We start from the raw sequence: 26108 nt of genomic DNA on the forward strand, positions 1-26108 counted from the left end.
ATTTGTCATTTAAATTAATAGTTTATTGCTCTTGTTCTGTTTTAGGAGCCATGTATGGGAATGGTTCATATTTTGCTGTGGACCCCAATTATTCCGCACAAGGCTACTCTGCACCTGATGCCAATGGACATAAACACATGTACCTTGCCAGGGTGCTCATTGGTGATTTCACTCAAGGAAAAAAAGGCCTTCTTGTTCCCCCTGCGAAGAGGTCCAATAGTGCTGATCTCTATAACAGTGTGACTGACAACAAGAGCAACCCAACCATGTTTGTGATCTTCAATGATGTACAGGCTTATCCAGAATACCTAATCACCTTCCAGTAATGATTTGGAATCTCTATTTCTGTCAGGTAGTGATCACACTGGTATATATAATGTATAAAATATCTACTTGCAGGAACTTCAGAAATTGTTACAATAATCTTTGCTTTGGCATAGACAGACAGACAGATAGACATAGATAGATCTAGATTTAATATTATGGTTTTCTTGTAACCTTATATGGTTAATCAGAAACTGTTTGATTTTATCCTGATAATTTAACATTACTGAGTAAAAGATTTACTCAAGAAAATGGGTTCATGGGTACATTTCTGTTTAACAAGAGATGAAAGGCCACACTGATTAAAATCAAATGATGTGACATTAAATTTAACAAATGTCTGGACATTTAGCAAAGATAACATTCTTTGAAACCTAGTTTGATCATTTCAAATAAATCAAATAAATTTTATGCCATTGTTTATATCCTTGAATGATGATGCCATTAACTGCTAGATAAAATGTTATGTAAAATGTAAAACATTCTTCTGTTTATGTAAAGACTATTTAATAAGTAAGCTTTATTTCAATTATTTAAAATTTTGTTCATAAAATTGACTGTAAACATTTTATTGTATTAATTGTTAATTGTTTTTTTTTTTTTTTTGGTGATTATAAGCTCAGTTCTACAGCATAGATTGATATCGTGATTTGCGACATACCAGGTGATCAGAGTGACTACTGACATCAAAACTGGCCTCCTCCTAAAAGAAGAGACATAATATAAATATGTTTGTTTTATTCTTCAATTATCAATTATTGTTAATTCATTATGATTACAAGCTGTCAGAACTATTAACATACCTCCACTACACTGCAAAGCTATATGATTTATTAGCCAGACCTCCCCTTTGTTTATTGACATGAAACTGACTTGCCCTGCTAAATTAATTATCATATGCACGCCACGTGCATCTTGTGTCTGCAAATTTTGACGCCTGTGACAGTGGAATTTGTACTGATATGTTATTTATGGGTCCCTTTTTCTGTCCTGAGCAGTTCAACTGCCCACCATTCTTCAGAAAAAAATACTCCTTCAAACGTACAAATTTTTGAAACTTTGTCCATGTTTAGCATGGGAATCCAACTCTTTAACAGTGTAAAAAACTTAGTATGCATGAAATAGCATTTCACCCCTCCTTTAAGTAATTTTGAGCGTGGCATGGTTGTTGGTGCCAGACGGGCCGGTCTGAGTATTTCACAATCTGCTCAGTTACTGTGATTTTCACACACAACCGTTTCTAGGGTTTACAAAGGATGGTGTGAAAAGGGAAAAACATCCAGTATGCGGCAGTCCTGTGTGCGAAAATGCCTTGTTGATGCTAGAGTTCAGAGGAGAATGGGCCGACTAGTTCAAGCTGATAGAAGAGCAACTTTGACTTAAATAACCACTCGTTACAACCGAGGTATGCAGCAAAGCATTTGTGAAGCCACTACACGCGCAACCTTGAGGCGGATGGGCTACAACAGCAGAAGACCCCAATGGGTACCGCTCATCTCCACTACAAATAGGAAAAAGCGGCTACAATTTGCACAAAATCACCAAAATTGGACAGTTGAAGACTGGAAAAATGTTGCCTGGTCTGATGAGTCGCGATTTCTGTTGAGACATTCAGATGGTAGAGTCAGAATTTGGCGTAAACAGAATGAGAACATGGATCCATCATGCCTTGTTACCACTGTGCAGGCTGCTGGTGGTGGTGTAATGGTGTGGGGGATGTTTTCTTGGCACACTTTGGGCCGCTTAGTGCCAATTGGGCATCGTTTAAATGCCATGGCCTACCTGAGCATTTTTTCTGACCATGTCCATCCCTTTATGACCACCATGTACCCATTCTCTGATGGCTAATTCCAGCAGGATAATGCACCATGTCACAAAGCTCGAATCATTTCAAATTGGTTTCTTGAACATGACAATGAATTCACTGTACTAAATTGGCCCCCACAGTCACACACACATATATATATATATATATATATATATATATATATATATATATATATATATATACAGTATTGTTCAAAATAATAGTAGTACAATGTGACTAACCAGAATAATCAAGGTTTTTTGTATATTTTTTTATTGCTACGTGGCAAACAAGTTACCAGTAGGTTCAGTAGATTCTCAGAAAACAAATGAGACCCAGCATTCATGATATGCACGCTCTTAAGGCTGTGCAATTGGGCAATTAGTTGAATTAGTTGAAAGGGGTGTGTTAAAAAAAATAGCAGTGTGGCATTTAATCACTGAGGTCATCAATTTTGTGAAGAAACAGGTGTGAATCAGGTGGCCCCTATTTAAGGATGAAGCCAACACTTGTTGAACATGCATTTGAAAGCTGAGGAAAATGGGTCGTTCAAGACATTGTTCAGAAGAACAGCGTACTTTGATTAAAAAGTTGATTAGAGAGGGGAAAACCTATAAAGAGGTGCAAAAAATGATAGGCTGTTCAGCTAAAATGATCTCCAATGCCTTAAAATGGAGAGCAAAACCAGAGAGACGTGGAAGAAAACGGAAGACAACCATCAAAATGGATAGAAGAATAACCAGAATGGCAAAGGCTCAGCCAATGATCACCTCCAGGATGATCAAAGACAGTCTGGAGTTACCTGTAAGTACTGTGACAGTTAGAAGACGTCTGTTTGAAGCTAATCTATTTTCAAGAATCCCCCGCAAAGTCCCTCTGTTAAAAAAAAGGCATGTGCAGAAGAGGTTACATTTTGCCAAAGAACACATCAACTGGCCTAAAGAGAAATGGAGGAACATTTTGTGGACTGATGAGAGTAAAATTGTTCTTTTTGGGTCCAAGGGCCACAGGCAGTTTGTGAGACGACCCCCAAACTCTGAATTCAAGCCACAGTACACAGTGAAGACAGTGAAGCATGGAGGTGCAAGCATCATGATATGGGCATGTTTCTCCTACTATGGTGTTGGGCCTATTTATCGCATACCAGGGATCATGGATCAGTTTGCATATGTTAAAATACTTGAAGAGGTCATGTTGCCCTATGCTGAAGAGGACATGCCCTTGAAATGGTTGTTTCAACAAGACAATGACCCAAAACACACTAGTAAACGGGCAAAGTCTTGGTTCCAAACCAACAAAATTAATGTTATGGAGTGGCCAGCCCAATCTCCAGACCTTAATCCAATTGAGAACTTGTGGGGTGATATCAAAAATGCTGTTTCTGAAGCAAAACCAAGAAATGTGAATGAATTGTGGAATGTTGTTAAAGAATCATGGAGTGGAATAACAGCTGAGAGGTGCCACAAGTTGGTTGACTCCATGCCACACAGATGTCAAGCAGTTTTAAAAAACTGTGGTCATACAACTAAATATTAGTTTAGTGATTCACAGGATTGCTAAATCCCAGAAAGAAAAAAAATGTTTGTACAAAATAGTTTTGAGTTTGTACAGTCAAAGGTAGACACTGCTATTTTTTTGAACACACCCCTTTCAACTAATTGCCCAATTGCACAGCCTTAAGAGCGTGCATATCATGAATGCTGGGTCTTGTTTGTTTTCTGACAATCTACTGAACCTACTGGTAACTTGTTTGCCACGTAGCAATAAAAAATATACTAAAAACCTTGATTATTCTGGTTAGTCACATTGTACTGCTATTATTTTGAACAATACTGTATATATATATATATATATATATATATATATATATATATATATATATATATATATATATATATATATATATATATATATATATAATCAAACCCTAAACACACAATTATGATTTATTTAATTAATTAAGTGTTTTCTTTAGAGTTGGATATAAAAACCAGGAGGGAAGATAGTGTTATCAGTCAGAAGAAGGAGATGGATTTAATTATATCCTAAGCTCATTTGTTATTTTTAAGATATGATGGGATTTGTAGGTTGAAAGTACTGAATGTTTTTACTCATTATTTAACCATCTGTGTTAAAGGGAAATTATCCAACAACATCTGGCCCTGAATTATTTTTTATTTTATTTTTTTGTAGTAAAATTTTGTGGGATCTCATGGGTTCACTTTGAGATCAACACTTCCTAGTGGTGACCATCAGAATTTTGAAACATTTAGAAACAGTGTGAAGTAACGAAACTTCATTTACTAAAATCACGTGACCTGGCCAGTTTGATATGCGCCCTGAAACACTGATTTGAAACAAAAGATTTCCAAATGTTTCAAAGCTTCATAAAGCAGTGGCTGCATCCGAAAACTGCTCACTTTCTGCCTCGCTGTTGTATGAGGCAAGACGGACTTCTAAGGCAGCGAAACGGTTTAATGATCTACAACAAAATAGAATGAGTACTGATTTCACGCTAGAACTAACATCAAAAGTGCAAAAAGTTTGTCAAAAATATACATTTACACACAAACTGACTACCAAACGCAACTTTCATGGAATGTAACGCACAGGATTGTGGGATATCAAAGTCAACAAAGGATACATCTATGCTGCCTTCAAAATATGATCAGATGAAGGTTCCTCTGGAGACAGGAAGTGATGCAGAATTTGGATTCGAACGTGCCTTGATGCCTTACTGCCTTGGAATGCTGCCTTCGAAGAATCAGCGATCATGAGTTGCCCATCAATATGGGTGACAGCCATACAGTCTGGTGACAGCACACACGCACACAAACAGACAGGGAAGAATCCACAGACCTGTGAACCATGACAATTTGTTTAAATTTTGTACTGCCCTCCAGTAGGAAGATACTAACATGTTTCCCTAAGGCAGATGTGTTTGCTCTCTTCGCTCTCGAATGCAGGTTTTTCTTTATTTTTTGTTTGTTTTCTGTTTTATCTGCCATGCACAAATGCGGTGCACTGCTGAAGTACAACAGAAAGGCATTACTGGACATCGCCAATTTACCGGTTTTATATCTCCCGTGCTACAACACATGAATTGCTTCCACAATCATTTCAATCACTACATTTCAGTGGGAAATAAGAGAATGCTGCTCTCTGAATTTCACAGAGACCTGTCTCTCATAGAAAGTCCCAGAATCTTCTGTTCAGCTACAGACTCACTCCATACACAGAGGAGACCAGACCGCAGCCTCCGGTAAGGCAAAAGTGGGAGTTGTGTGTGTGTTTATTAACAACTCGTGGTGTGGAAATATACAGACTGTTTTTAAGCACTGCTTGCCAGGCATGGAGTTTTTATTGCTGAAATGCCGTCCCTATTATCTACCAAGGGAATTTCCTGCTGTGTTTATAGCTGCTGTTTACATCCCCCCGTGAGCTAACTCCACAGATGTGCTTAGCAAGCTCCATAATGTATTAAGTGCACTAGAGACAGCTCACCCTGATGCCATTTTTATTGCAGCTGGTGCAATCAAATTATGTGCAAATTATGGACTGTTCTTCCCAAATATCACCAAAATGTGGATGTTCCCACCCATGATAAAAACGTATTACTATAATAGTGATTTCTTGCTAGAACTAACACCAAAAGTGCAAAACGTTTGTCAGAAATATACATTTACACACAAACTGCAGTGTAACAGAGGAAGTTTGGAATGTCTCCTAAGATCCTCAACAATTTATACAGCATAGTTGAGATTGTCTTGACCAGCTGCATCACTGCATGGTATGGCAACACTACTATAAGGGACTGCAAACATCTGCAGAGGGTGGTGAAGACTGGTGAGAAGATCATCAGGATTCCACTGTCTTCTCTGCAGACCATTTACCATTGCAGAGTCCACAGAAGAGCTGCATCCATAATTAAAGACCCCAACCACCGCCAACACAGACTATCCACACTCCTACCCTCAGGACAGAGGTATAGGAGTGTAAATTGCAGGACTTCCAGATTAAGGAACTCCGTCTTCCCCTCAGCTATTAGACTCTTAAACAGGTAGCTAGATAGTGGACTTATTTATCTCAGAGAACAGTCGGTCCAAATTGTTTAATCTCATTTGTACATTTGTAATGTTATTGCTGTTATTACTACCATTGTATATTTGATAATATTACTCATGGAGCCTCATCTCAATTTGCACATCTGTTACTGTTACAACTGCTATTGTTATCATGTAATTGCACTCAATTTGCACGTTACTGCACTATTGTTTTTTGCACACAAGTTAATACTGTACATTCGATATATATATATATATATATATATATATATATATATATATATATATATATATATATATACAGTATTGTTCAAAATAATAGCAGTACAATGTGACTAACCAGAATAATCAAGGTTTTTAGTATATTTTTTATTGCTACGTGGCAAACAAGTTACCAGTAGGTTCAGTAGATTGTCAGAAAACAAACAAGACCCAGCATTCATGATATGCACGCTCTTAAGGCTGTGCAATTGGGCAATTAGTTGAAAGGGGTGTGTTCAAAAAAATAGCAGTGTCTACCTTTGACTGTACAAACTCAAAACTATTTTGTACAAACATTTTTTTTCTTTCTGGGATTTAGCAATCCTGTGAATCACTAAACTAATATTTAGTTGTATGACCACAGTTTTTTAAAACTGCTTGACATCTGTGTGGCATGGAGTCAACCAACTTGTGGCACCTCTCAGCTGTTATTCCACTCCATGATTCTTTAACAACATTCCACAATTCATTCACATTTCTTGGTTTTGCTTCAGAAACAGCATTTTTGATATCACCCCACAAGTTCTCAATTGGATTAAGGTCTGGAGATTGGGCTGGCCACTCCATAACATTAATTTTGTTGGTTTGGAACCAAGACTTTGCCCGTTTACTAGTGTGTTTTGGGTCATTGTCTTGTTGAAACAACCATTTCAAGGGCATGTCCTCTTCAGCATAGGGCAACATGACCTCTTCAAGTATTTTAACATATGCAAACTGATCCATGATCCCTGGTATGCGATAAATAGGCCCAACACCATAGTAGGAGAAACATGCCCATATCATGATGCTTGCACCTCCATGCTTCACTGTCTTCACTGTGTACTGTGGCTTGAATTCAGAGTTTGGGGGTCGTCTCACAAACTGCCTGTGGCCCTTGGACCCAAAAAGAACAATTTTACTCTCATCAGTCCACAAAATGTTCCTCCATTTCTCTTTAGGCCAGTTGATGTGTTCTTTGGCAAAATGTAACCTCTTCTGCACATGCCTTTTTTTTAACAGAGGGACTTTGCGGGGGATTCTTGAAAATAGATTAGCTTCAAACAGACGTCTTCTAACTGTCACAGTACTTACAGGTAACTCCAGACTGTCTTTGATCATCCTGGAGGTGATCATTGGCTGAGCCTTTGCCATTCTGGTTATTCTTCTATCCATTTTGATGGTTGTCTTCCGTTTTCTTCCACGTCTCTCTGGTTTTGCTCTCCATTTTAAGGCATTGGAGATCATTTTAGCTGAACAGCCTATCATTTTTTGCACCTCTTTATAGGTTTTCCCCTCTCTAATCAACTTTTTAATCAAAGTACGCTGTTCTTCTGAACAATGTCTTGAACGACCCATTTTCCTCAGCTTTCAAATGCATGTTCAACAAGTGTTGGCTTCATCCTTAAATAGGGGCCACCTGATTCACACCTGTTTCTTCACAAAATTGATGACCTCAGTGATTAAATGCCACACTGCTATTTTTTTTAACACACCCCTTTCAACTAATTCAACTAATTGCCCAATTGCACAGCCTTAAGAGCGTGCATATCATGAATGCTGGGTCTCATTTGTTTTCTGAGAATCTACTGAACCTACTGGTAACTTGTTTGCCACGTAGCAATAAAAAAATATACAAAAAACCTTGATTATTCTGGTTAGTCACATTGTACTACTATTATTTTGAACAATACTGTATATATATATATATATATATATATATATATATATATATATATATATATGTGTGTGTGACTGTGGGGGCCAATTTAGTACAGTGAATTCATTGTCATGTTCAAGAAACCAATTTGAAATGATTCGAGCTTTGTGACATGGTGCATTATCCTGCTGGAATTAGCCATCAGAGAATGGGTACATGGTGGTCATAAAGGGATGGACATGGTCAGAAAAAATGCTCAGGTAGGCCATGGCATTTAAACGATGCCCAATTGGCACTAAGCGGCCCATCTATATATATATATATCTATATATCTATATATATTAGGGGTGTAACGATACGCGTATTCGTATTGAACCGTTCGGTACGACGCTTTCGGTTCGGTACGCGGTACGCATTATGTATACCGAACGGTTCGTTGGAGTAATTAATTATATTTGGAAAAAAAAAAAAAAAAGAGAGAGGTAGAAATATAATGATATGCGTTCAACAAGGTAGCCCAATAACCCAAACAACGTAACAGGCAACGCCCCTGACACTCCCGAAGAAGAAAAAAACACCATCTTATATGTTTATGTTAGGCTACTCAGCAGGCGCTCGCTCACTCAGTACGCGCTGAAGGCTCGTTGCAAAATAGCCAATGCGTTTAACAGACTAGAAATGAGAAGATCCCCCAATAACCAACAGGTCTGGTGTTTGGGTGCACTTTGGATTCCCTTTAAGCTATAATGGTGATGGCAAGAGAGTGGTGGATAAAAAAACAACGGTATGTCGCATCTGCAACATGACAGGGTACACCAGCGGGTTCACATATCGCTCCTAAAAACGCATGGAAAACGCTAAGCACGTCTTTCTCCTCCTTTCCAAAGCGCTCGGGCAGAAGCGCTCATGAGGCGTCTGTCTTTGCTAATCAACAATGACGTGCTCTCTCCATGAGACGCGGAAATTTCAGCGAAGGATAAATGGATTTGCAGCTCTAAAAATCGCTTGCAGTAGCTCTGCTACTAAATTTATTTCAAAATTGCAATCCATATACAACTACGATCAGCTGTTCCTTCATCTTGGCTGAGCTCTCAACCTTGTTACGGGAAAGGATGAAGCTGATTGGTTGGTTCTTGTCACATGACCCGCGGTGCGCTTGCGGCATTCTGAAAAGTTGAGATGTTTTTAAATTTTGCTGTATCTAAAACGTATCGAACCGAACCGAACCGAACCGTGACATCAGTGTATCGTATCGAACCGAACCGTGAATTTTGTGAACCGTTACACCCCTAATATATATATATATATATATATATATATATATATATATATATATATATAAAATACTTAATAGTATTTAATTGTTCATTATTTATAAAAAAAATAGTATTTGTTTTGTAAGTTTTGTAAGTTTAATCTGAGTTTTCCCCAGCAGGTGTCAGTGCCTGCTGTTTTTATGTAGTGGGGGGCGATACTGCAAAATTTGGTATCGATCCGATAAGTATTGCCGATAACGATACCAATACGATACTTCTTACTTAAAAAAAAAAAATGTGTAGGGGAGTGCAGTAGGTCTATGTCATTATTTCTAAAGTGAATGAATGATCAATTATTTATAAATAAAGAATAAAAAATCTCTCCCTTTTTCCTGGTTTTAAAAACTAATTAAATAAAGTGCACACAATTATTACTGAAGAACAAACAAAGAACAAATATACCTGTGCAATTACCAGGGGCACTGCACAAGATCCCAGGCCCTATGACTAGGCCGCCCCCCACGTTCCCTGAGCCCCCTTCTGAATGTGCATTAAGCTTTGCTCACTCTGTTCGCTGCTCCCTGGCGCGTTGTGTCAGTGAGTCACATGACAACACAACAACGAATCACAGCAGAGCAGCAGGAGGGGGAGGAGTAGCAAAGTTGGCCAGGATGTGAAAGCAGCGTTTGTTCAGGATTGTAGAGGTAGAAGACACGAGCAAAGTATAATGAACGTAGATGAGAGATATTTAAATTAAAATATTAATTCAATTACAATTGTATCGATTCGATACCAATACCAGTGTTGGCATCGATACTATCGATATTTAGATCGATCCGCCCACCCCTAGTTTCAAGTGCTTTGAAACATCAAATCATTTTTCGGAGCAGCTGGTTTAGTTGATTCAATGCTTCAGAAAGCTTAATTTCTCCCATCTTACTGATCAGCTGCACTTTATATTGAGTTTGTGTTTGTTAATTTTCTGTTGAATTGTTGTGTTGCTCACTCTGGTTCTTTGTTCAAAAGTGTGCTATGCCCTAGTGTTCCTGCCATTGTGAATTACCTTCATCATGAAAATGCATATAAATAGTACACCAAAAAAAAAAAAAAAAAAAAAACATTTGTGGTATTGATACGCAAAAATTGACTTTGGTGTACATGCTAAGTGATGGGTAGGTTTAGAGTTGTGGGGTAGATTTGTATCATATCTATGTGAAAACTGCTTATCAAATGCATGCCAATAAATGTATATCCTATGCACGTGAAAACGTATTATATGCATGCCAAACACATGTGTATCATGTGCACGCCAAGGTCCAATTTTGCATATCAATATCACAAGTTTTCATTTTTATTTGCCGTAATGTTTATACACATTTTCATGGGACTGGGATGCATTATGTAATGTAGCTGTATGTGAATGTTCGTTTATCTCAACAGCCATAATGTATGCATTGTCAGTTAGTTTAATGATGTTGCGCTTCATTAAGCCTTTTTTTTTTTAAATAGGGTTGCACTAAATGAAATATTTTTATCTGACTTTAAACGTTTGTCCAGCCATGGTTTGTTCACTTTACCTTCATTCTTTTTCCAGTAAATGTAATAGGTGAAAACATGTGATTCACAAATTCTTTCAGATTGCTGAAAATGATCAGATATACCATTAGTGTCATGAACTGCACATAGACATGAAGGTTGAGGATTCAAACATTTAATGCAGGGGTAATACGTAATTGTCATAAAACAGGCAAAGGTCATACATAATCAGACAATCTAAAACTCTGACTGAGGGCTGAGGCAAATAAATCCAGAGTATCAGGCACATACATAAACCAGGAACCAAGACACAGAGAATCAGGAAACAAGGTCTAGAAATACAGATATGACAAATGCAAGACTTAGCAATGACTGACAAAGAGAACAAATCAGTGTTAAAATTAAGTTATCTTTTGTTAAACCCACAACATCTGGCCTTGAATTCTATATTTTCTCATAATAAATGAAGAGCTAGCTTATACAGGGTGAGTTAACAAGGCTAATAAGAAGCAGGGCAGAGGCAAAGACCTGAGTATGTGCCAAATCTGGCAGAACTAGAGACCAGCAAGGCTGATCAGGCAAGACTGAAACACATACTGTAACACAGAGATGTTACAAACGGCCCCCGTGGCCATAATATGACAGATAGAGAGTTCAGGGACAACATCCATGGTCGTGTCAGGTCAGGCAAAGAGTTTAGGGGTGACCTCTGTGGCTGAATTAAGGCAAACAGAGAGTACAGGGATGACCTCCATGCAGGCCCGGCTTCAGATATGAGATGAAAGGTGGGCCAAATGATATTCCAGGTGGGCCGGTCGGATTGGGAGTGGGGGGGGGGGTTCTTTAATGCTTTAATCTCACGTCTATTGATATAGTTTTAATATCATATATTTAAGGCAATTGTTAGGGTTGTTTGTTCTTTTTGTGTTTGTTTTCTTCATTTTTAATGTTTTGTACATATTTTAGAACTATTTAGTAGTTCAGAACCATGGATGCCAAAATTTCAAGAACTTCATTCTGGATGGTTTTACTTTGCATTTTGTGGGATACCTGATGTAATGTCAGCCAGGTATTTATCTTTTTCCAACGTCTATTAAAAACTTGGCAAAAAGCCCCGAACCTATGCAATCTTCCTCACTATCACATGTTTCACAATCCCCTCATTGACTGATAAAAACTTCACAACACCTGCTATGCTTTTTATGTAATAGCGATTATTTTCTATCTGTTGGGGGCCGAGCAAACATGCTACGGTCTCCCCTTACACCGATCAGCGGCAAAACTCTGTACATGAGGTCGAGGCTTGTAAATGAGCTTGGCTGCACGCATGTTTTTGAAGACCATGGTCACATTCTAATGCTGCTTTCCAGTTCGAAAACCTGGGGAAACGAACGTGTCATTTTCAGAGAAAGCAACACCGAACACTCGACAGGGAAAACAAAAGCATGCATCGCGATCTACAGAATATTCAAGCCACTTATTGGGCTACTATAATGTGCTAATTGAGATCACTAACAGTTCAAAATAAAATGAATTGGCTGTTACTGTCATTTATTGCTTTATAATTCAGCGTGTCCGTTTACCTCAAAGGCTGCAAAGTGAATGAGCTAAGTCTGTCTGTCTCGGAGGGAAAAAAAAGGGGATTGGGCAGAAATTAGATAACAGTGTATCTGGAGGAATTGAATATCAAACTCATTTTGTGAATGGCTGTTATGTGGTGTGGGGCCAGGGTGGGCCAAGCCTCTGATTGGGTGGGCCAGCATGAGATGCTGCTGTACAGATCCACGCAGCATTGTGTGAGTGACTTTTCCGGAATAAGATAAGGTGAGACTGTCATGGTCAACTCTACTCACTGATTAAAGTTAAAATAGTGCATCATTCAGATTTGTCTTCAGTTAATGGAAGAAGAAAAGAGCACTGAAAAGTGTTAGCCAATCAGTTTTGATAGTTAATCAGTTGTGGTTATTTTACCAACTACCTTGTCAAATGTGTTTAAAGCATCACTGTATTTTATGCCTGCATGGGTGATATGACAATACATATTGTGGTGATGATATATAGTCTGAATCAACTTTTTCTAAATCATTTACCTAAAAGGTCTTTCAATATTTTTAGTGGGCAGGAATTACTGGAATGTTGGAGTGGAAAAAGAAGTATGAATAAATAAGCAATAGAATGTGATGTGCTTGTTACAGAGTGGATCACCAAGAAGGCCTACACTTTTGACTTAATGCCCTTTTACACGGGACGCAACAAGCAGTGTAATTACCATGCAGCTCCCAATTTCTGTCTAAGTGGAAGCATTTTGTGCAGTTGAAGCCTTTACTGCTGACTGTGCACTCCTCCCTAAATGGATGATGCTTTTATACTTGATGCGCTCTCCATAGTGTGAGATTACGGTGCAAATTATAGTATTTGAAATATGAGTATATGAGCAGCAGTGGGAAGAGAAGTTAGCCAAGTAGTTCACTAAACAGTTGTCAATACATAGATTTTTTTTCACATATAAACTGATTAGGATGTGGGTAATTTTGGAGGAATGTAAAAATGTTTTTGAATACACTTCTTAAACCCACACAAAATAATTCAAAGAATCGTGTAAAATCCAGTAAAGATTATGATTAGTGACATTAGAACAAACCATATGAATATTATAACGTGTATAACACAAAATTAAATAATGCTTTCTCATGTTTTTTTTTATTATTATTATTCATTAAACATCTTATTTTAATTAATGTTTGTTTTTAACATGGACCATTACTTTATTAATTATTTTTGACATTGCAGGCTCATTTTATAATTTTAAGCATTTAAAATTTTAGACAAGTGCAAACTTGTTGCTTAGTGAAAAATTGGTCACATTTACAAAATCAGTTGATTGTGTTCATCCATCTATGCAAATGTATGTTTATGTAGAGACAAATTAATTAGGTTAATCACTGTCATCAAAAAATAATTTGTGAAGACACTGATGAATGGTTCACCGTCAAGAATCTTAAAGGGATAGTTCTTTCAGATGAATCCAATTGCAGATATGTTTAAAATTGTCCTGGCTCTTCCAAGCTGTATAATGGCAGTGAATGGTGCCCCTATTTTTAAGTCGAAAAAAAGTGCATCCATCCATCATAAAACTACTCCACATGGCTTGAGTATTAATAAAGGCCTTCTGGAGTGAAATTATGCATTTTTGTAAGAAAAAAATAGATTTAAAAAAATGTATGAACCGTAATCTCCAGCTTCCGGTCGCTCAAGCTGATGCATTCATGACAAGGCATTTGAGCATATGACGTAGACATAGGGAAAGGCGAAATGTAAGCTCCAGGGAGAAGAGTGTAATCTTGCGAGAACCAAGTTTTGTTACAGCACAGGGAAACCATGTGTATATAAGTGTATACACGTGCATAACTACAGTTTATAAACGTACATAACTACCTCCTCCACCTTGCGGAGTTCGTGGTCGGTATCCTCTGTTTCAAACAAATATGGTTGGGCAAATTTTAGCTGTTTCCTCTGAGCTTCCACGTTCGTCACTCTCTCCCTGGAGCTTACATTGGGCCTTCCACTACACCTATGTCATACACTTGAGCTCCTTGTTATAAACGTGCTTGCTTGAGTGAATGGAGGCTGCAGATTACATTTTATACATTTTTTTAAATCTATATTTTTCATACAGAAACACATCGTTTTACTACATAAGGGCTTCATTAACACCCCAGAGCCATGTGGAGTAGTTTTATGATGGATGGATTGAACTTTATAAAATTATGAATTAATTAATTAATTTGAACAAATAGTGTTAAATGCTATCTAAATGTATTATTTTAAAATTTAAAATGTAGATAAACTTTGTCATTTGAATAAACCTTATATAAAAATAAAATAGAAAATAAATAAATAAAAATGCTTATTTTTCTGTCTGTAGTTTTGTATTTTCTGCAGGGTAGGGGAAGTGAAGAGGTATGTCAAATGAAAGTTATAAGCAGTTGTACTCATTGAACTGTGGGTTTGTTTGTTTGTTTGTTTGTTTCTTTCTTTCTTTCTACAGAATAGGTCCCGATACAGTTTTGGGATACCTGCACTGGATGGCCAATTCCACATGTATTTTCAAAATACAAAATACTGTATTTAAATAAGTTTCTACACATGATTTTGTATTTTTATTTTAAATACATTTTAGTGTATTTATCCCCATCTATGGATGTAAGCAGAGAGTTCACTGAGGATCACTGTGGTCAAAAAAGGACAGGCAGGAAGCTCACAGCTCAGCTCCAACACAGGACTGAGCTCTGGGACAAATTCACCAACCGGAGTAGACTCTGGAGTGGATTCATTGACTGGAGCAGGTTCCGGTGCGAACTCAAGGGCTGGAGCAGATGCTGTCTCAAACGTCTTTAAAAACACCTGGGTGTCTTCAAATGCAACAGGGAAACGGAGTGGCATCTGTGATGGCTGTGACTTCCATGGTGGCCGGAGGCTCTGGCTCGGCGACCATGACGGCTGGAGACTCTGGAGCAGCAGCCATGACATTAGATAAAGGCTCTGGTGTGGTGGCCATGTTGTGAGCTGGCTCTGGTGCGGGAGCCACAGGACGGGAAGGTACTGAAAGCACAGGCCTAGCAAACATTGGACAACTGGACATGCAGGTGACCATGGTGGGCTACAGGAGCTTTGTGTTTTTAATCACTGGTGTCAGAAGATATGAATCTGTTCATTTAAAAGGGGTGAACAAATGGCAGTTGCCCCTGATTGCTGCGTCTACAGCAAAGCAGCTGTCCGCATGCCCGACGGAAATCCCTGTTTAAGGCTGGGTAAAGAATGGGGTTCAATGCAGAGTTGAGGTATCCCAACCAAAGAACGATAGAGTGGGTCAGTTTGTTTGGGTGGACCTCTGCCCACATACCCATGTACGTGAAGTAGGTGAAATAGGGGAACCAGCAAATGACAAAGGCACCAAGCACTGCGGCCAGGGTCACTGTGGCTTTGTGTTCCCGAGCAATGGCAACTGCGTTTGCAGACTGCACAAAGGAAGGAGTAGTTGCTCGTATACGCCGCACCTAAAAGTGAAGAGAGAGTTGAAAGTGAACAAATAAATTGCATCTTTCTTTTTCAGAAGGATGCAATGAAATCAAATATAGTGGGTGGACAGAGTGGCCCTATATATATATATATATATATATATATATATATATATATATATATATATATATATATATATATATATATATATATATATATATATATATATATATATATATTCCTCACCTTATTCTATACAATACGGATTGGAACTATTTTATTCTATTCAATATATATATATATATATATATTATATTTTTTTTTTTCTGTTTTCTTCCTGCTGAGATACAATATGAATTGTAATACATTAAAAGCATCATGTCCATCCGAGGTGTATTCAAGTCACTGTATGTATTAAATGTATTTCAGAATAAAAATAGGAGTTGAGAAACGTACCTGTTCACGTGCAACACAGAAAATGCGATGATACATTCCACACATGACCAGCAGGGGGAGGTAGAAGATTAGAGAGGCTTTCAGCAGCACATAATTATTATTCCATTCATAGCGGCAGGTCCTGCTTTCCTCTCCTTCATCCCACATGTCCCAGCCCAGGTTCTGCACTGTGAAGTCAGGAGTGTTCCAGCCTAGGTTAATGGACAAAAAGGACACAGCCAGAGAGCACGTCCAAATTGCAGTCAGAGTGACCGCCACACGACGAGGTGTGACCTTCCTGGGATAGCAGAGAGGGTTTGAAATGGCAAGGTAACGATCAACACTAATGGCTAGTAGGTTGAGGATTGAAGCACTGCAGAGCATCACATCCAGAGAGATGTAGATATTGCAAAAAACACCCCCGAGGGGCCATCTCCCATTGCGTAATTCCAGCATGGCAGAAAGTGGAAGTACCAGCATACCCAGCAGCAAGTCTGTCACGGCCAGTGAGAGTATAAAACAGCTACTAATCTGGTGCAGACGCCGACTCGTGGCCACAGCCAGACAAACCAGCATGTTTCCACAAATGGTCAGCACGATGAAGACCACCAATACTACCAAGCGCAGGGCCGTGAACATCGTGTTAGCTTCTGAAACAGGAAAGCTTGCAGATTTGTGTCCTCCTATGTCACAGTGATATCCAAAGTAATTAAGTCAGGACTCCACATCTGTTTTTCACCAACAATGATATTGGGTGCTAGAAAACTTCCACAATATTAACATCTATGGCCACTGCTCAGATATCAGCTCAGGTTCATTCCTAAAAAAAAAACAAACAACAACAACAACAAACATGGTTACAGAAGAAAAGCAGACAAATGAGTAATTAATTTAGAAACTATACTATTTTAAATAAGTAAAATATTTTAATTGTTGCAATACGTCCTACTAACTTAGTTTAGACTGCACATAAGGTTAGTTGGAAAAGTGTAACTCCTTTTCTTCAGTATTGCTTCAGATTCATGACTCACCCTGCATAGTAACATTAGCTCAGACAATGGCATGAGTTTGGAGCAGGGCTATTTGTTTTGACCAACCAATAGATGGGAGCATTGGTTGGAAATCTTTTTTTTTTTACAGTCATTGTTTTTGACTAAGTAGATGGTATATATTAATTAGAGGTCATAGCAACCCATGCTGATTGAAAAATAAATAAACAAATAAACAAAATTGTATATATTTATATATATATATGGTGAGTGTGATTTCACAAAGTAGGTACAACATGCTGGAACAACATTCTAATCAACCAATCAGAATTCAGATATAACTTTTCAGGAAATATCTGTTTTAGGTTTAAAATCAGGGTTATGTGCTTCTACACTCTTGTTAATCAGCTATAATTTCCCACTGATTTTAGGAATACTGATTTTAGGAATAAATTATGGGTAGGGTTATGTTTAAGGGTAGGGATTGGGTTAAATCTTTATCTTTAATAATAATGTTGATCCAGCATCAACAGAGGAACATGTCGTACTTGGCAAAATCAAGGCAACCATATATATATATATATATATATATATATATATATATATATATATATATATATATATATATATATATATATATATACACTGTATATGAACCTATGTATACTATTCATTGAAGTTTCCATCTAAAATAACCACTAGAGACAATAAAACATCCAACAGCTTTCATTCCCTTACACAAAAATCTTGATTGCAGGGGCGATTATCAATTAATAAATACTTGCACGGTTTCTTGCTCAAAACTATAAATTATTACTTCAGAACACTTTTAGTGCATGATTTGAAAAATAATACATTTTGACATTTGCATCACATAAGCATCTCCATATTTAGTCTTTTTGGTGTAGTAAACTTGCTTAGTAGCTCACCTGGTACAGCACTGCACTTGTGGGGTGCTTGGGTACGAGTCACAATAAAACAGCTCAAAACTTGTAGACACAATCTAAAATTACATGGTTGCTTTAAAGATAATTTTTTATTTATTGTTTACTCTTGTAAATGGTATTGGTTATTTGAAGGTGGGGTTTAGTGTAACTGTTATGTTATTTTTAATCACGTTAGAGCATTACCTTTATGCACCTCTCACCAGACATTTAATTTCCAAGATGCCATGTTATGTACAACAACTAACAATAAAACATGATTCACGTTCATATGTTTGGGATAAAGCTAAAAGTGCTTTTAGCTCCATGCACTGGACATTTTACTTTAAAAGGGTGGTAAAAAAAATGCAAGAAGAAATTTATTATCATTTTGAAGAAATATCACTGGCACGTGTTTGCTATGAGCCTGGGTTTGGTTATTCATTTCCTTTCATAATTTGAAACTTATATGTAATTTTAGCACAAAGAAATGTTAATGAATGCACATGTTTGGTGTTTGGTGGTATTCTGTTTTTTGGAAGGTCACCAAAAAAAAAAAATGAATGCAAATCTGAATCTAAATTGAATGCAAATTGAATGCAAAACTTTGGTCCCTGTTTACTGCAAGGACAAAAGGTCCCGAGTTATACAAGATCTCATAGAATAAGCCATCTCTTTCATTTGAATCTTCTTTTTGTTTTGTTTTTTCTTGTTTTTAATATTCTTTTTAAATTTAAGCCACAGATCTGCTTGGATGTTGATCATTTTTTATTTTATTTTGAATCCAAAGCTACTTAAGTTGCCACTGATAAACACTGTGATAAAATCACAGTAAGAGGTGACAGATACTTATAAAGAAAGGGAAAGCACATTATGACTGTGTCTATGCTGTTCATGTAGATTTTACAGGAACTGACATGTTTGAAAAATAAATAAATAAACATTAAACAGACCATTCAATTTCATATTCCTTTGACGTCTATGTAAAAACTCTGGGATGTTTGTGTCTAAGTACTACCACCAAATGAAATTTGTATCTTTGTGAGTAGTGGTATGATTAGACATTCAGGTTATAACAGATTTAATTGATTACCACTTTATATGATGTCCAGACTGTCTTTTGCATTTGCGGGTGACATAGTTCTGTTTGTCCCATGGTGATGTTTGTTCCAGCTAAAAATAAAAAAATATTTGCTTAGTTCAGACCTAGGATATTCTTAGATTTTTATATATTATTTGTAATAAATAAATTATATATATTTTATTTTATTTTATAATATAGTATATTATTATTTTTTTATTATTTTGTTTAATGAATCATTTCATTTGAAAAAGTTTCTAGTGAAGTTTGAAGCAGACAAGTGGATCACCAAGGTGGCAATGACAGAGGGAAGAGCCAGGGCGGATCAGACAGAGGGAGGAGCCAGAATGAAGACGTGACGGACTTGGAGCAGGAGTAGCCAGGAGGAACCCAGACCGCAGCCAACATAATGGCCCACAGTGGTGCCATAGTGGAGGAATGGCTGATGACTCCAGGGGCTGATCAACAGTGACGGAGCAGGTGGAAGAGGAGCCCAGGGCGGAGACCGAGAGCCAATGAGCCAAGGTGATGGAAAGGATCTGGAAGGCCAAGGCAGAGTAGATGTTTCAGGTGACTGAGGCGTTGGCGGGGATCCGGAAGGCCGCAGTGGAGCCTGAGCATCAGTGGACCAAGATGGAGCTGAAAGGAGGAAGGAACCCAATGGAGCCGTTGGGACAGATCAACGAGGTGCAGTCGGAGGAATGAAGTTCTGAGGTGATGGCTTGTCAACAACTGACCAAGGTGGAGCTGGAGGGACAAGGGAGCTCTGCAGAGCCAGTGAACTGATGGGCTACGGTGGGGAGGAGGGAGCTAGGAGCCATGGTTGAGCCTCTGGGTCGATCGGCTGAGGCGGAGTCTGGGCGAAGATAAGGGATCCTCCAGCTGCGAAGCCGATGGAGACTAGCAGATTTTTATTGTGGCCAGCCTAAGACACACCTGTGCATTAATCATGCTGTCTAATCAGCATCTTGATATGCCACACCTATGATGAGGATTGGATTATCTCAGCAAAGGAGAAGTGCTCACTGACACAGATTTAGACAGAAGTGTGAGCAATATTTGAGAGAAATAGGCCTTTTGTGTACATAGAAAAAGTCTTAGATCTTTAAGTTCAGCTCATGAAAATGTGGGCAAAAACAGAAACAGTGTTGTGTATATAATTTTGTTCAGTGTACATAAACATGCATAAATGATAATTAAAATGCAAAACATGGTTGCACGTGAAAAGATACATTTGTAACGCAAGGATGTCTTTTAGTCAAAGGTAGACATATTTAATGGTAGACAAGCTGATAAAAGAGTGGTTAAAGATAAGGCAATATCAATTTGCATTGTGTAATGTCTATGTATATTTTATTTAGCACCTCCCTTTAGTTAAGACTGTAATCTATCTCCCCCTTCATTTGTTCACAATTGTTTGTTTATCTGAAGTCTTTTTTTTTTTTCTTTTTTTTTTTTTGCTTATTAGTATGCTTGAACTGGATCATCGAAGGTCAGATCAAAGACACTGGTTAATGAAATTGGATAAGATACATTTGTGATACGTAACATATTTAATTATTTCATTGTTTCAAACATCATATTCTGAGTTTGCATTTCACTGTTTTACTTCATTTTGATATTTTATTTTCTTTTTTCTTTTTTTTTTTTTTCTTTTTTTGCGATTTGGATGAATTAATGCATATTCACATTTAGTCTAGAAAACACATCATGTTCACACAACACACACAACAACGATTTCTCCCAATATTGGGACAGGAGACGAGAGTCAATAAATGGGAAAACAAAGTAACTGCCATTACTTTTTTGGAAAAATAACTCAGATATTCTCTTGTAAATTAAAAAGTAATGCATTACTTTACAAGTTACTTGAAAAAAGTAATCCGATTAAGTAGCTCACGTTTCTTGTAATGTGTAACCCCCAACACTGAATATAGATGCAGGTGAGAAACGGCCAATAGCAACAGCCTTAACAATTAAGGCACTTTCATTCAGCATTCACTGCAGTGTAGAAACATGAGCTGGAATATGTTTCCATGACAAAATTAAATCTCAGCTAGCTATACAACGTTTGGCCAGTGTCCTATTAGACCTGTTGAAAGACCTTTTGCTTTCTTAAACAGCATGAACATTAACAGGTCGGATGGATCTATTACATTGCATGAGTCCTGTTTACCACTTCTACTGAGAGAGCATCACATGCTCAGAAATGTGAGTAAATGAACTGCATATACACTTGGTGAATCATGCTCAAATAAATGAATAGTCTAAAGGTCATAAACTATGAGGTTGATAACAATATTGTCCCCTCAATTAACAGTGAACCAAACACTCAGAGCTGTTATTAGCAGCGGAGACCGCACTCCCTAGACTGTCAATCTACTCAGCCACCAAAATAACTAACACACCATCTATCAAACAAATACATGAACTAAAAATATAAATATACAGGATATTCATTGTCTGAAGTGTAATCAAGAATACAGCCATTGAACATTTTCTAGGTGTGCGGTCTAGTTCGCTGATGTATAGCCAGAGCAGTATAAAGATAACTCACGTATCTTTAAACAATGATGAGAACTATTAATCATTTCTGCATACTGTACCACTTGGCCACCTTTGCAAATGTTTAGTTTCTTTGCTTGGAATCCCAAATAAATGACCAGGCAGCAGTCTGCAGATGTTCCAAAATGTAGGACAAACACTAACATCTATATTTTATCACTTGCTTAAAAAGAACTGCATGCATACGGACATGCTTATGTGATTCACTGTGCTTTTCACAATGCCAAATCTTTAAAACTAATCAGGTCACCTCATGCTTTAAAATTCAAATAATATAAACTACCATTCAAAAGTTTAGGGTCAGTAAGATTCTTTTTTTTTATTATTATTAAAGTATATTGATAAGATAACGATTCTTTTATTCAGTTAGGCTGTATTATTTATCAAAAGTTAATTGAGCATATTTATGTTATAGAAGAATTCAACTTAAGATAAAATGCTGTTCATGTGAACTTTCTATTAATCAAATAATCATGAAAAATATGTTATGGTTTCCACAAAAACATTAATTAGCACAGCTGTTTCCAACACTGGTAATAAGAAAAATTTATTGAGCAAATCAGCATATTACAATGATTTCTGTAGGATCTGAAGAATGTGACTGGAGACTTAAGTAATGATTCAGAGAATTATATTTATATTATATTATGTTTATATACACACATCCAATAAATATTAAACCATTTATGAAATCTGGTATATGAAACTGCATTTTTTTACTTAAAAAGTTAAAATTTTTACAGAAAGAACTGTGAAATAATGTCACTCACATTCTGCAGGTGAATTGCAAAGTAGAAACTCCAGATTCCTGCATGAGCTGGTGTTCACAGCACTGTAACATGGAGATAATGCTTGTCTGTTTGCGTTTGTGTGTCTTTCAGTGCTTCTGCCTTCTCTTTACTTTTGCTCCCTTACGTTTAGTTTCACACCTCTACTTTCCCTCCCCATGTCTCCCACTCCCCCTGTCAGTCTTAGTATTTACAATCTGTTATGAGATTAACATTATCTTATCACTAGACACGCTAACTTACAGTAGTTCTCTTTTTCTCACGGGACAACATGCTACTGTTTTAGGCAGATATGAGACTTTGAAATAATCAGGGATAAATACACAATCTCTGTCTCCTTTTTGATCTTGTTAATGTTGATCTGCTTATCTTCAAACTGATTTATAGGAAACATAATAAGAGAGTTAATGTGATCATTGCTGCAGTTGGTGCCCATCTGATGTGTAACTGAAGCCTGTGTCATACTAGACGATATTTGACCTTATCATGAGCCACAAAATCCAGAAACAACAAAAGAAACCACATGCAAAGAACTTGATAAAGATATTTTTTGATTACTGAAATGTTTCAAATGTTTGCTTTTTAGAACAAACTTGCAATTCTGAAAAAAAACGTCATAATTGCGAGATATAAACTCAGAGTTGCAAGATGTAAAGTTGTAACTAAGATGCAATTTCTTGCAATTCTAACTTTCTCAAGAATATCACAAGAAAAAAAGTTAGAATTTTGAGAAAAAAAATCTAGTTATCTTTATTTGAATTTATTTATTTAATAATCCCGTGTCACAAAGGGGTTCGATATTTAGATGCAACTACAGTTGAGGCAAATTTTGCCATTGTAGCAAAAAAAAAAAAAAAAAAAAAAAAAAAATATATATATATATATATATATATATATATATATATATATATATATATATATATATATATATATATATATATATATTGTAAACACTGTAAGCCAGTTTTTTTAGAGCAATGAAAGAACTGCTACTCACCCATTGCATGACAAAAGTCCCCCATCAGGATTGATGCAAGTTCTACATGCAGTGATATACTCTTGAAATCATTCTATTCATCTGACTAAATGAAGATGATTAAAGCAGTTTACAACTACAGTTTGAGATTCAAATTCTGTTCCTTGTACCATTTGATGGTTAATGTGGAGCCATTACTCATTTATGTTAAATTTTATGATAATCATGTTTATAATAATTTTCAATGGCTACTTTCCAATAACTATTTTATAATCAGTGTCGGTTTTTAAAGGAAATACAAAAATTCAGTACAGATCCGCAGCTCTTTTATGCATCAAAACACAGGCATGTGAAAGCACAATTCAGGTCTGCTGTTGTATTTACATTGTTTACACTTAGGCGCTGCTTACGTACATTGTGTGTTTTAATCAGTGTGATAAGGATTTCATGAAAGATTCTTTTAAATGTATTAATTATTAGCTGATAAGCTGTTTGACATGACCCTTAATGATTGACAGGCTCCTGGTTATTAGTTGCCCTGTACTTTAGTTTTATCTGTGTAATTAGGGAGCATGCAGTGGACTCAGTGATAAGAACATACAATATGTGCTCCTTTATTAAAGACATGAATACACTGATAATTTTCCAAAGTTAAATGACTGTGCAACCTAAAGGAAAGCTGTAGCAGGTGTTTTTGACACTCGACAGCAAGAGATTATCATCATAACGGTCTTGAAGGATTTGAATAAATACATTAATAAGTCAATATACAGAAAAAAAATTACACTACATAATTATGCCAAATAATTATTAAAATAGCAATATTTTATAATACGATTCTTTTCAGCAGCCTTACTTAATGCATTCATTTTCATGGTAATACTTTATAAAAAGGTTAAATTTGTTATAGTTAACTATTATAGTTACAATGAAGTAACAATGTAAAATACTTTTTAACCACTCATTAAGCTTAACTAGTGTGCATTATAGATCGGAGATAAGAGGAACTAACAATGAACAACTAGATTTCAACAACATTTTAAATATTCTTATCTAGGTTAATGTTAATTTATAAATATATTATTTAATTATAAATCACTTTAATTCATAATACACTTGAAATAGTAAAATGTATTTTAAATTAATTAAACATTTAAAATTGAATTGAATTTAATAATGATTGAATTGAAATGATTAATAATTGCTATAAACAATCTTCATGGTTAGTTATTAATGTTAAGTTTAATTACTAAATTACAACCAAAGAAAATATTAAGGATTATAATCTTTCATATAAAATATAATAAAATTGTTTGATTACACATGATTATATCACATTATTACTATTAGTACAGTGCATGTAATTTCAGCAATGTATTTATAGCAACAATTTAAGGACAAGGAAAACTTGGCAAATCTACTGTGCTTAATTACATACATTTTTTTATGTCTTTTTGTTACTTGTGTCAGTCAGGCAACTTGTATAGATCTACAGAAAACACATCAACTTTCCTCAAGTTGCAGAAGACAGTTTGCAGAGATATATCTGACAATACTGTGAAGGAGGGAAAAGCAGCTTCATACAGCATCTGAACACCTATGGCACGCTGCAAAGGACTATGTTTGTGTCTAATGATTCGCATTTCGGCATCAACGTTGCAGGGTTTTGTGTTTGTTTGAAGGACGATTCCTGTCAGTGGTATTATTTTCGCTCCGTGCCTCTTCTGGGCCAATTAACAGGGATTCAAAATATCTTCTGGTGCTTAGATCCTGTCTATGTATATCATTCTCATCTGAGCCTGTGTGTGTTTGTATGTGTGTGCACGAACAGGCCAGAAGGAGCCTCTACTCTTTGCTTGTCATTAACCAGCCCAAACACGAGCAGTGACGTCTCTGTGCTAAGCTCGATGTCAAGGGTCTCCAGTCACGTCTGTTCTCTGATCTTCCTGTCTAGAGTCACCTAGCAACTCCAGACCCCCACAACCTCTTGTACTGCTCGAAGAGTGGACTGCAAAGATGAACAGCTGAATAGAGATGATATTAAGACCGAGAACAAACAGCAAAATGAGGTTGTCGACTCAATAGCAAATCTCTAGCTGTTTGTTGTTCCATCATGATGGAATATTCCAAGTAAATAAATTAAAGGCTTTTAACAAAGGTGAAAGAGGAAAGAGTTTCCTCCTTGCTAATATGTCTGGTGACCCTTTTTGTGCTTGTTTAACGTGATTAAAGCCATTACTGAGTCACATTCTTCTGTATCCAATGCCTTGTTATAGAGAACTAAAGTTTCTCTGTGCAAGCAAAGCTTCTGTCAAAGAAATTCTTCCCTGGAGGTGATGTGAGTAATTTTTTTGAAGTTAAAATACATTCTCCCATTCCAGCTTAATGTGGAGAGACAAATTTACGTAAGCCGTTTGTAAGCTGATTTCCAACAAAAGTGTAAACAAT

The 26108-nt window shown here is 36.7% G+C and overlaps 2 protein-coding genes across 3 annotated transcripts in view; one reads left to right on the top strand and one right to left on the bottom strand.

The window, feature by feature from the left end:
- The window catches only part of LOC128021261 (protein mono-ADP-ribosyltransferase PARP14-like), a 34997-nt gene extending 34250 nt beyond the window's left edge, over positions 1–747 (top strand). For both annotated transcript variants that reach the window (XM_052608330.1, XM_052608329.1), the window contains one exon: positions 46–747. In XM_052608330.1, coding sequence (XP_052464290.1) covers positions 46–326 — 281 coding nt within the window. In that variant the 3' untranslated portion in view covers positions 327–747. The remainder of the gene's footprint in view (positions 1–45) is intronic.
- Positions 748–15109: 14362 nt separating this feature from the next.
- On the bottom strand, positions 15110–22817 carry hrh2b (histamine receptor H2b). The gene is made up of 3 exons (XM_052608336.1): positions 22667–22817; positions 16360–17158; positions 15110–15941 (listed from the first exon to the last, which is right to left on the bottom strand). Exons 2-3 carry the CDS (start codon positions 16975–16977, stop codon positions 15600–15602), a joined length of 960 nt encoding a protein of 319 aa, XP_052464296.1. The 5' UTR covers positions 16978–17158; positions 22667–22817; the 3' UTR covers positions 15110–15599.
- Between the last annotated feature and the right edge of the window lie 3291 nt (positions 22818–26108).

The sequence above is a fragment of the Carassius gibelio genome, chromosome A10 (genome assembly GCF_023724105.1).
Source record: "Carassius gibelio isolate Cgi1373 ecotype wild population from Czech Republic chromosome A10, carGib1.2-hapl.c, whole genome shotgun sequence".
Lineage (NCBI taxonomy): Eukaryota > Metazoa > Chordata > Actinopteri > Cypriniformes > Cyprinidae > Carassius > Carassius gibelio.